Source organism: Triturus cristatus, chromosome 7 (assembly GCF_964204655.1).
Source record: "Triturus cristatus chromosome 7, aTriCri1.1, whole genome shotgun sequence".
In the NCBI taxonomy this organism is placed as follows: domain Eukaryota; kingdom Metazoa; phylum Chordata; class Amphibia; order Caudata; family Salamandridae; genus Triturus; species Triturus cristatus.
In genome coordinates, this window is record NC_140590.1 from 464791594 (window position 1) to 464804423 (window position 12830).

A 12830-nucleotide genomic window follows, 5' to 3' on the forward strand; every position below is an offset into this window, starting at 1 on the left:
AAATGAACATTTCTTGCATTGTTCAAATGTCATTTAAAATGTCATCTAGAAGATCACACCCTAACGTTCTACTTCCATGCGTTATATTAAGAGAGCATGGAATGCAGAGCACCTTGCAGTCTAGAGTATCTTAGGGAGAAGAGACGCTCTAGATACCTTGTTGACAGCAATAGCTGCCTTTATCAGCAGAGGCATGAAGACTGTGTTCCCCACGAAGTGTAAACACACACCGCATTTGTCTTCCTCCGGGATTCAGCTTTATTGGCTTCAGGTGAGACCGTCTGTGGCAGAGTCTCGAGAGATAATCCGGGCAAAGGACCTCTCCTGACCAGTGGTTGTCCTTAAATGCTAAATCTTATGAGAAATTGGGATTTCTAACATAAGTTGAAGAAAGTCTGATATAGATTTTGTGCATCAAGGTATACTTCCCAGACATTTCCTTCATAGCATATAAGGTAAAAGGATGTTAGTTCAGACTATACTACTTGGTTATATATCTGTATGTGTTCTTAATTAACCTTGACATGGTGGAAAGTAGACATTTGACCCAGACAAATGTTTTATTGATGGTTGTATCTGTGTCCTCATTTGAATGGCTTGACGCTTGTGCAGTTCTTATAAAGATATGGTCATGCAAGATCTGCGTTTGATAGCAGATTTGACAATTATTCTGCATAAATCATGAAATATGGCAACTTCCATTGTTAATGAGGGGAAAGATAATGGCCCTGTTAGTAAAGATGGGTTGGGGCCTACATATGGTGGAGTTGGACTTTAAAGACTTTACATCACTCATAATCTTGGATATGGTGGCCAAACTAATGTAATTTTGTCTTATGTTTTTAATATTACATCACTAATAATAGTAGCTTGGGGAGACAAATTGCAAGCATTCCTCCCATCACCTTTTATGTCTTTTTTTTGTGCAAAGGGGAGTGCCACCTGGGCGTGCTGCCTGGTACTCTTGGAGCACTTGAAGGCCTACCTGAGGGGAGGACAGGTTGTCGAGTCTGCACCAGGATATCTGGACCTCTCCCAGTTTGCAAGTCTCCCCCTCCCAAACCCCCTTCCAGCCCTATTCATTCTCCGCTTCTTTCCCCAAGGGCCCCGGAGCAACTGGAGATGGAGCTGCCTAGCTGTGTCCTGCACAATCATGGCAAGAAACAAAACAATTCCTAGCAGGGAAAATTGGACAAATCCGCCAAGGTCCTTCCCCATGATAGATCCACTGGAGCTGGAAGCAATTGGACCTATGGACTCCCAGACGGGAGCTCTTTCAAAAACATATTTCATTTTACAAGCCATTCAAAAGCACAGTCCTAGAAAATAGAAATTTTTCACTTGGCTCATGCAGAAATAGAGGAAATTGTATAAACTAGTGAAGCAAAAACTCCTTGTGGTGAAATTAAAATACATGTTGCTAAAGCCCGCCAAATTATAAGTAATCCATCAAGGAGTAAAGCACTTGAAGCACCCTGACCAGGCTTTGCCCTGGATAGAGGAGAGTACCCTGGTGTCGACAATGCAGGAGCAAAAACCTGGAAATTTGAAAAATTTGAATATACAGAAGAGAAACCGAAGGAGCAGTTTCACACATATAGTATATGCAAAATAGAAGCAGGGAAGAATCTGGCGCTGAATAATCTGATACGGAAGATGGAGCAGAACTGGCAAACGCTCAGCCTAAAAACTGACTACCTGATCTGTATAACTGTCATTTAGAACATATGAGACAACATATATCTTTTATTTGGTGCTATTCTCATATTTTCGTGCATAGTAAGTAAGGTGAGGCTACCTTAAACACAGTTCACCTATACATATCGAATTTTCTGTTAGAGCGACTGATGCTTCTAAGTAGGAAATTTATGGTCAGGGGCTCTGGATGGGTAAAGATTTAGTTATAATTCCATTTAGATTAGAAGTTGCAGGCAATAACAAAAGGTGCAGGATGACACCATATTTACACATCTGTCATGATGACAGCGGGGTAAACACAAAAGCAATACCATCTTATGGCATTGAATGTAAATGCCCTTCAGAATAACATTAAAAGAGGATCAGTCCGTCATGGTATTTGCCAAGAAACTTCTACTGCAAGAGACTCCTCTCCACACACATGGTGTGGTTTCTTAGCGAGACATGTGTGTCACAGGTTGTATCATGCTAGGTTTACCAGGGGCTCTAGAGGGTTGCACGTCCTTCTGCATGAGACCTTCCTATTGCTGGTGACTTTGGTTAATGCAGATTACCTTGGCTGATCTGTGGTTATAACAAGAACTCTGGAAGGTTCAACCTGGTCTGTCTGCAATGTACATGTCCCTGCTAATGGTACCAGTAACACATTTCAAGGTGTTTCAGACAGAATGTTAAGTTCTCACTGGGGATGGCTGTGGTGGGGGAGACTTCAATGCAATCATATGTGCATCATTCAATGTGAACAGTCCCTCCTCCATCAATAGGGCAACAACCCTTTCCAGATGAGGAGCATGACTGCGACTGGAGGATATCTGGTGAAAGTGGGACCCCAGCAAGAGACAATTCATCTACTACTTGGCCTCCGATCACTGCTTCTCACGACTGGACTATTTATCTGTCCCAGCCATAGAACTCAGTGGCACTCTGGGGGTGTGAATACTGGCCAGATCATTCCCAAGTGGAGCTGTTGGTTTGCAACCTGGACCATGGCCCCAGGAGCATTTGGGGCTTCGGTGTAAGGTGGCTCACAGATGAAGCTCTTACAGAGTTTTTTTGAGGTGATATGGCAATACTTTAAAATCAGTACAACCTCATTCTGGAAACATCCTTTACCACACAATGCCTTCATTATGCAAGGTAAGTATAGTTAAATATATATATCTCCTACTGGCAGTCGCCAGTAGGTAGTTATAGTTAGGACCTATTTTCCATAGGACATCCGCAACATTCTATTCCCAATAACTTTGGTGCCAATTGACGAATCTTCGCGAAATTTTCAAAACTTTTGGCCAATTCCGGTCCGCTCATATATATATATATATATACACAGACACACAAGGTATGTATAGTTAAGGATTAATATATATATATATGTGGTTCTGTCTGATTGATTGAGCATTTTTCTGGCTCTACTTAGATTACTTTAAGGATATTAATGTACATGTTTACGTTTCGCATTGAAGCAGCAATTATGATATTTTACGCTCACAACTTGCCAGATACACACTTTTTTGTAAAATGCACGTCTTTGTCGCCACAATTTTGAGTTAGGCTCACTAGATCCACACATAATGGGTATTTGGGTTCCCTTTGACTTGTATGCACGTTACCTGTATTTAAAACATGGCATATATAATTTTTTTTTAACCACAAGTCTCTTGGATTGGAGGAGATTTTTACTTTAGGTTCTTAATACCACCACTTAATTAGCTGTGCACTTTTTCACGCACGTCTCCTCCTTTCTCCCCTAAGCACACCCCCTCTCACCATGCGTTCCTTATACGATATCACTATGCAGTAGCTGCTTACCTTTGTCCTGTTTGGAGCTTGCTTCTGGGCACCATGAATCCAGCACAATGCATTGCAGCACACAACACAGGGGCTTGCGCAGCAAACCGCAATCCATGTCAATCTTTCATCCTTGGCGCACGTACTATTCCAGCCCCGATTGTTCACTTCAAGGCTCCGGGCACGGTCTTTCATTTTCTGATTAACTGGCTAGGGTTATCCTAGGGCCCCCGAGGCTTAGACTCCAACGAGCCTAATCATAGTCATGGGCACTTACACACGCCAGCATCTGATAGAAAGCTTTCACCTTCATCTAACAATTCTTGTAACACAAGCAGAATGTAATGTTTTTCTGTTTAGGCCGCGCAAGAGCAATGGAGTTGGGTGCTTTTTTCTGGCATGCATTTCGCTTTGAAAGATTTCGCCGCCATAGGATTCTGTCTTTATTTTTACATAGTCTGTTTTTTCTGTTGTTTCAATGCCTTGTCATGTCACTAGAAGCTTGCTTTTCTGCTTGCAGTAAAAAGACACGCATGACTTTTGGCGCAAGATGTAGTAAAATGCCTACTCACTGTAATGGACATAGCAATCAGACTACTGCATCCAATCGCATTCACCTGTATATATTCTGCATATGTCCTCACAGAGCGCTATGTGATCAAGGCTGCATGTCTGGCAGCCGAAACGCGTCATGTTGGACTTTCTTGATGTGTGAATAAACTACCTTTTTCACACCAGCTTTTGGAGTCTGTGCCCGGTTGTTACGCCGGAGTGTCTGTCGTGGCACTTATGTATATATATATATATATATATATATATATATATATATATATACATATCATATCCATCCTTCCTTCCTACTGGCAGTTGCCTGTAGGTAGTTATAGTTAGGACCATGTTTCCATAGGAAAAGCGTTTTTGGACTTGCCTATACTTTGGTGTCGTTTGACGAATATTCACAAAACGTTTCTAAAAAGTGCCCCGGTGATTTTTGTTGCACATGGAAAGTTTTGGGGGGGGGGGGGGGGGGGGATCCGTCAAAAGGGGGAAGTCAAAAAAAGTGTTTTTCCAATGTTAACTTCCTTTATAGACACGACTATAGACTGAACCGCTGGACAGATTTGCATCAAATTTGGCAGAAAGGTAACTCTTGGTCCAGAAAAAACCCTTTTTGTTATTTGGTTTGAGTCAGTTCCGTAGTTTGAGAGATATTAAAGAAAAAAAAATTGTATATGTAGGTACGCGAAGGCTCCGTGAACCCTCCTGATCTCATGCTGAGATCTGATTGGCTGCTAACACTTTAAGCAGGAAGTGTTGGCAGCCATCTTGAGACTCGGCTTCCAGATGTGAATGATGTCATCAGTGATGTCATTTGAGATGTCATCATTGATGTCACTGACCATGTCATGAGTGATGTAATATGTGAGGTCATAAGCCGTGCATTGGGGGGCATAAGTAATAGTCAACTCAGGTGACTATAACTGCTGCATTTCGCTGGTTTTATACATGTGAAATCTGATCCTAACTGTAATGTCTCTGTAACCTTTGTTTTTTTCAGTGAATTTCTAAGGTTTTTTTAAATTCTATTTCCTAACTATAACATCCCTGTAACCTTTATTTTCTTAGTGAATATATATTGTATTGTATTGTATTGTAATTTAATTTATATAGCACTTACTACCCTGACGAGGAGGAGGTGTAGCACTTTTCCGGCGAGTGGTGATTTAGTGTAAGAAAATACTAAATGAATTTGATTTGAGCGGTGGTCTGTTATTTGGATTGTAAAAGGAATAGTGAAGGGATAGAAGAAGGAAAGAGTCTAGAAAGGGTTATTTTGGGGATCATAGTAGTGGTATGGGTTTTGGGATGAATGGGAGTGTGGAGGTAAAAGATATATTGAGAGAGGTATAGGTTGAGAAAAAGGGTTGTGCATTTGAAAGAGTAGTAGAATGAGGTTTGATATGAGTCACAGAGTTACAGTTTAGGATCTATTGAGAGCTGTAAAGGGTGAGAAATATGGTAGTGTATTGGAGAGAGATGTGGAATGAGGTTGGAGATGAGTCAGTGGAGGTAGATGATACAATGTGAGAGATATAGGGTGAGATATAGGGTATGGATATGCTGAATTAGAAGCAAATTAATAAATATGGTACATAAGTACATGGAGGGTGTATCATAATAACATGGAAGGTATATATGTATAACAAAGGGAATATATGTAGATTAAATTTGCATTTAATAAAGTCAGACTTTCAAGTGTTGCTGTACTTTAAATTATATATGCATTGATATATTTTCAGAAAAAACACAAAGGTTAAATTAACTTCATAGTTGTAGTAGTGATTAGAGGCAGGGTATTTGCCCCCATACGAGGGAAGAAAAAAAGACAGCGAACAAGATATACAAGCTCTTGAAGAGATAATTACTGATTTTGGAGAATCATTTAATGAGTGAACGTACTGATGACACTTTCAGGAAGCTCAAACTGACTCACTTATCATTAAAACAAAAGGTATTTGGGTACCGCCAAGATGGTGTGAACTATGTCCCAGTATGAGATAAATGAACTAGGTAATCAAGCAGGTAAACTACTTTACTGGTTAGCGAACAGTGATGCAGAATGTAGCATTATCTCCTCAGTACTGGACTCCAAGGTGAGGACAATCATAGACTCCCTATCCATTGCCACACTATTTACTGACAACTATAGGGCGCTCAGTGCAAAATTGCCCCCTCCCTCATTGGAGACTCAAAACACTTTTCCTTGCCATGTGTTGCTGCAGAGACTTTAAAATACACACCAGTGGCGGCTACCAATAAAAAAATGTAGTTGGGTGCGATGGCCCCAAACTCACCAGTACTGCTCCCGCCAGTGCAACACTTCTAGCCCCGATTGTGCCCACGAGCAGGACTCATGCTGATAGCAGCTCCAGGATTGGTGGGACCGAGCGCTCATTTTGAGGCTTGGGTCCTGTGCCTGCAACCCCCTGGCTGGTTTACAGCCAGGAGATTGCTAGGTCTACAGTGTGCCCAGCAAAACCAGGCACAGAAAATGTGGGGGACATAACAAAAATGTAATTTAACCGCTCTCTAGTTTGATGCAGCTTATGTTTTAATATAATCTCAAAAAGCTCCTGACAGTGTGGCCTCTTTTCATCTTATTTATTTATGTCTTAAATCGGCAGGTGTAAACGCATGATGTGCTGCCTTGCTCAGCAGTCTGGCGAGAAGATCGATCGCTTTCGTGCTCATGCAGGCTCTGTGTTTCTACACCTTCTGCATTATGACAGCCCTCCAGTCCCTCATATACCCCACCGTGAAGAGTTGGAGAAAATATTTCCAAGGTAAGGCAGAATAATCTTGTGTAGACTGATAATAGCAACACTTTCTTAATAGTAGCACTGTTATATCAGAAAGAATATGTTCATAGCATGTGTGGCTATAGAGGAACACGCTCTCCATACTCCTGCCATCTAGTGTTAAGCTAGGTGGTTACAATTTATTTTTAATTGAAGAAGTCATGGGATGTGCATTGCCTCCTCCCTTGGTCCACAGTGTACGTGGGTACTGACTCCGCCCTAGATTTTTGTTTTCTGCCAACGGGTTTGGACGTGTCCAGCAGCGGTTCAGTGACCGACATGTGTCCTTGCTGATTTTTGGGGCCCAACTTGCTCTACTTTTTAAGACCGAAGACTTGATTAATAGTCATTATGTGGTCATTGCCTGTGCTGCTGCTCTTCTGGCTGACAAACTGTCTGGCCTTCTTTACCAACTGTGGTTGTCGTGCTTCAACACTGCATCACTCTGTTGAACCTCGTTTGCTCATCTTCGAGCTTGCTTCGGAGTATTAATACAGAAAGAGGGTGATGGAACACAAACCCTTCCAGTTCTGTCTAAGGTGCGAAGCAAAACATTATTGGTTGGACCAGAATGATGTTTGCAACCTTTGTCTCTCCCCAACCACAACAAGCCCTCCTGCAAGGTCTGCCTCACCTTCTTCTTCAAGAAGACACTGATTTATTGAAGAGAAAGGCACGGGCGTATACCAAGATGCAGCAGCAATCTTCCTTGGAGACCATGACATCTTCGAGTAACAGAACCCTCTTGACAAGGAGCAAGTGGCACCCCCATCCACTGTCCCAGCGGCCCAACAGACTCCCAGCCCTGAGACACTATCCTGTAGCGCATCTGAAGCAGAAATGCAAAACAAGGTGACCTTGGCATTGAAACCAGCAGGGCCCGAACACTGAAGACTGTGAAGGACATCAGTAAACTCCAGCACAGCAAATCCAGGGGACAAAACACTGCTCGGAGTTAGATCATCGCCCCCACAGGAGTTTGGCATCAAGCAATCAGCAGGCTATGGCGAGCACCAGGAGAAGGCTTTGGAGATGGCCAGGCCTCCAACGAATGTCATCGAGCCGCAACAGTCATCAACTCCCCTCGACCAAATCAACGCCGAGTGCGCTTCCAAAACAGATTCAACACTGAGATCGGAGTAATCTGAAGCACTGATCCTATCCAATGCTGGCTGTGTAGCTCTACATCAGGCAGAGACAGCTGTTAATTCACCCAGACACTGGCAAGACCACTGCTTAGCCATCCTCTTGGATGGCCTTCAAACAAGCTGCCCCTGATTCCAAAGAAGGCTAGGTTGACCTTTGAAGAAGACTTAATCTTTGACGCAGCTAGACATCTGGTGCCTAAGAGGCATAAAGACAAGCCCATAAACCCACCACCGCAGCCAACTGCAACCAGGCAGTCACTGCAACCACCCCGTCCTCTGCCCCACTACCGGCACCCCATACTCTTCTCTTCTTCACTACCGGTAGCCAGACCTGAGAGCTCAGTGCACTCTCAATGACATCCAGGAAGACCCGAATCACCAGCCTCTAGGGACCAGAAACAGGCAAGAATACGGGGCGATTTCGATGTCGACTGTACGGATGACCCTGATCTTGAATCATACCCAGGAAAGCCATCCCTGGCTAATAATACCACCGCACATCATTCTGCGATTCATATTCAGCCTAACACCACATGGTTTGCAAGGTTCATGGTACACTTATTAAATACTCACAAACTTACTTAGGCTAACACTACAAATGGAGATGGAATAAAAAATGTACTGCAGTAATGTTAATTGCTGAATATATAAAAAAAACACATGTCCATTAAAGACATTTCCTGCTGGAACGAAACGCTTTGGCAGGGCTGATAGTGTATTCACTTGAATATTGAAATAATAAATATTTGTGAATATATGGACCATGCATGTATCAGTCATATAATTTTGAATTTGGACCAACAGCTTTGAAGGATTTTAGAGAAATGAAGGACTTTAAATATAGTTACTGTTCAAGATAAATTACATTGGTTTGAATAATTTAATTAGAGGGCATCCCCCTTTCTAAGAATTATCTAATGCTTTACTTTGCAATACGGTATCAGTTGTGAACAGCTAAATACCTGAGCAATTGTAGCCATTTCTGTTTGAAAAATATGTGGCAATTATGAAATGCGGAGAAGTTTTACCAAAGCTGTCCTTTGTAAAAATTTGTTATTCACTGCCACAAGTTGGACATGCACATCCTACAGGATGAGAATGCCTTTTTAGTGGAGACCCTCTCCAAAACAGAACGTACTGATAGCACAGAAGTGTGCCACTGCATGTCGCCTTTTACAACTGCCAAACAATGAAAGCTAGCACCTTGGGGCTGCTGGCAGGCGCATGGCAATAGGAGCAACTACTCAGGAGCATATTGCCAATTTCACTGGCTTGATGTTGAACTATGACAGGCTTCATTGGAAGGAAATGGAGGCACTGATGCAGCACCTCCCTGAAGCCTAAAGGAAGAGAGTGAAGGAACTCTTATCTGAAAAGATAATTTCAAATGCAAACATCAGTTGTGCCTTAGATGCAATGGACGATTCTTCCCACAATTTTATTGCAAGCATTCTATTTTAATACATTCATGGCTATGCACCTTGGAATTCAAACCGGAGGTACAACGGCACCTTCTAGACAACTCATTTGATGGGGAAAATCTCTTTGGGATCCTAGTGGATGTGATGTTGGGAAAAATAAAGAAGGATACAGAGACAGCAAAGTCATTGGGTTCACTACTGACTGCCACTTGAAGGAGGTCTTTTTAAGGCAACAATCCAGGAGGGCCCCAGCCTTGGTCAGACACAAACCTACAGGGCCAGCAGCAGGAATTTCAAGAGTCACAGGCAGGTGAAATTCAAGAGGTGGTCACAGAAGCAACAACAATAAAGACCAAGACAGATGCAGCTATTGTAATGAAGCCTCCACGTTCAAACACTGACTTACCGCCAATCCTCCTCCCGCTTCCCATGGTCACACAACCCCAATCAGGGAAGGGAACAAAACATTTTCATCCTTGCTTGGAGAAAATCACTTCCAATTAAGTCATTTGGTCATAAGCGGAAAGTCATTGGGAAGATCTATTGTTGATAAAGGCAAGTAATCATTGCTCTCTGCAAAGGTGTAACAGCAACAGTCTGTTGCTCGACAGCTGCCCTGTTGCCCACTTCTGCAGGAGACCATCACCACCTTTGCATCACTGATTGGGTTGGGCGCACATCTGAACAACAGGACTGTGCATTAGAACTTGGCTTCTCAACATCAGGGTCATCACATCAACGACCTTGAACTAATGTCTATCAAACTAGCTAAAAAACCTTTATTCAAGCTTATCCAGGGCTAAATGATCCTAATAGAAATGACCAACACAATGGCAATATATTACATAAAAAAGTGGGGGTGGTACTTTATCTCCCAGATGTCTGTGTTAGCAAAGCATATCTGGTACTGGGCAATCCGCAAAATGATCCACCTGCTTGCGGAGCATCTGCTGGAGGTGGATAATGATTTTACAGACCTGCTAAGCAGGATGCTTCAACAAGTCCACAAGTTGGAACTTCATATCCAAGTGCTAGACCGGTAATCTCAGCAGAGGGTATTCCTAGTCATCAACATCTTTAACACCCCAGAAAATGAAAAATGCCCAAGCTTCTCCTTCGGATACCCACATTACACTCCCTGTGTATTACACTATGGATGAACTGGTCAGGGATATTTGTCTATGCTTTCCCTTCTCTCCTTGTATATGTGGCAATGAAGATGAGACAGGTGTCCATGACAGCTCATCCTGCTGGTTCCAACCTGGGGCAGACAGCCCTATCATGAATGCTCCTGCAGATGTCCATTGGCCATCACGAGAAGCAATTGATGATACAGGACCCTCTCATCCAGCAATATTGTAAAATCAGGAATCCAGACAACAGGCAGCTCAACCTACCTGTTTGGCTAACTAAACCTCCCTTATGAGTGCATGGCCATTCTACGGGAGGCTCCGAATTGTATTGCACCTCCATGTTTTGCAGCTAAACGAAAGAGAGTTGTCCTGATTGACAAATCTCTTTCGAAACAACTAGATCCCTATAAAGTTAGGGTTCAATACATCATCTGCTACCTTCTACACCTACAATAGGCAGATCTGGCATATTCTGCCATACATGTTCACTTAGCATGCGTTCAGAATAGGGAACATTCATTCTTCCTCTAGGTCACTTGAATTAAGGTGTTTTTGAAGGGGCTTAAATGGGTAATAGTCCTAAGAACACCCCCAGCCCTGTGTGGAACCTCAACATAGTTCTCACAAGGCCCTCCCCGCCTAATGAACCCTTCTACTCTTGCAATCTGCAATTTCTAATTTGGAGGTAGCCATAATAACATTGTTTAGACATATCAGCATTGTTTCAAGACCTTATTTCAATTAAAGTGCACAAGGACACGGTGGTCATCAGGACTAATCATAAATACTTGCCCAAGTTAGTCTTACCTTTACATGTCAACAAGACTATTAAACTGGCCGAACAGTGTTATAAGAATCTGCATCATCTTTCTGCTAGCCCCCACTTGGGAGGAAGCTGCTTTACAGTATCTGAAAGAAACACGTTAGTTAGATTCCTCACCTTAGAATATCCCCAGGCGTCAGACTGGATCCGGAAGATTTTTCGTCAGCAATACCCCTTGCGCGTCGCTAGGCGTTGTCTGCGGCTCCGCGTCCGTCGTCGGCGTCGTGCGCCGGGATGACGTCGTCGGAGTACTTAGACGCCGCCCTCGCGCGCTGACGTCAGTTCTTCTTTTTTCCGCGCCAGTAAGCGCAGATCCGGGAGAGCTACCCCTATTTGATCCTGTCAATCGACACCGGTGCCGGTAGGATGCCTGGGTTTAAAGCCTGTACGGACTGTAACCGATTGATGTCGGTTACGGACCATCACCGCCGGTGCCTGTACTGCTTGGGCCTCGACCACGACGTGGAGTCGTGCTCGGACTGTAAGGCCCTGACCTCGAAGGCTAGACGGGAGCGGTCCCGTAAGCTTCTCGAGATTCGCCACTCGGCTCCGCGCGCCTCTCGATCCCGGTCCAGGAGGAGGTCCAAGGATCGGTCGCGGAGCCGCAGCCGACGTCACCATCGGTCGTCGGGATCCAAGTCTTCGGGTAAGTCGAAGCATTCCAAGACGCGACATCGCTCTTCGGACTCCCCTCGCCGGTCGCGCGACTCGGCCGAGGGTCAGGGTGGTTCCACCCCCGCGGCTCCGGCGGAGCCGCAGGCGCCGCGCCCGTCCCCATATCCTCCGGTCCCTGGGACTAACGCGACGCCGGCGGAAGTCAGTGCCTTCCTCTCGGCCATGAGGAACCTGGCTCCGCCGTCGGCGCCCGCTGGTGCGCCTTCGGCCCCGCGGACCCGACTGGGCTGCCTTGCCTGCCGGTGGCTCCGGCCCTGGCGCCGTTGACGGCTCCGGCCTCGACGCCGCAAGCGCCCGAGGGACCCATTCTCGAGTCCCCGTCGACGCCGGTCGACCTCGTCACGCCTCCTCCGCCGGCGTCGACACCGGTACCACCCCCGACGCCGACGTCGACTCCGCTCGACGTCGAGCCCCGGTTCAGTCCCACTCCGGGCCCGGCGCCGGTCCGGCGCCGATGGACGCCGAGATCGACGCCGCTAGAGACGCATTATGTCTACCGCCCGGCTCCGTTACTTTCTCCTCTATACCAGGAGTCAGATGATGGGGACAACTGGGAGGGATCTGAGGATCCTATGGCCGTTCAGGCTCAACTGTCCCAGGACTGGGCAGATGAACTGGGGGAGGCCAGTGACCTGGATACCTCTCCAGACACTGGATATGTCTCTCCTCCGACTGTGGCTTCGGAGGAGGGCGCTGCTTTCTCTGTGGTGCTGCGCAAGGCGGACGCAGCCCTTGGGCTCGAGCTGCCTGCCGTGGCTGTGAGGACTAACGTCCTTACTGAGGTG

General features: G+C 45.1%; 1 protein-coding gene across 1 annotated transcript in view; it reads left to right on the plus strand.

The window, feature by feature from the left end:
• TBCD (tubulin folding cofactor D) overlaps positions 1-12830 on the plus strand; it is a 2329415-nt gene that overhangs the window by 1905539 nt on the left and 411046 nt on the right. Inside the window, exon 32 of the mRNA XM_085616794.1 lies at positions 6672-6830. Coding sequence (XP_085472920.1) covers positions 6672-6830 — 159 coding nt within the window. The remainder of the gene's footprint in view (positions 1-6671; positions 6831-12830) is intronic.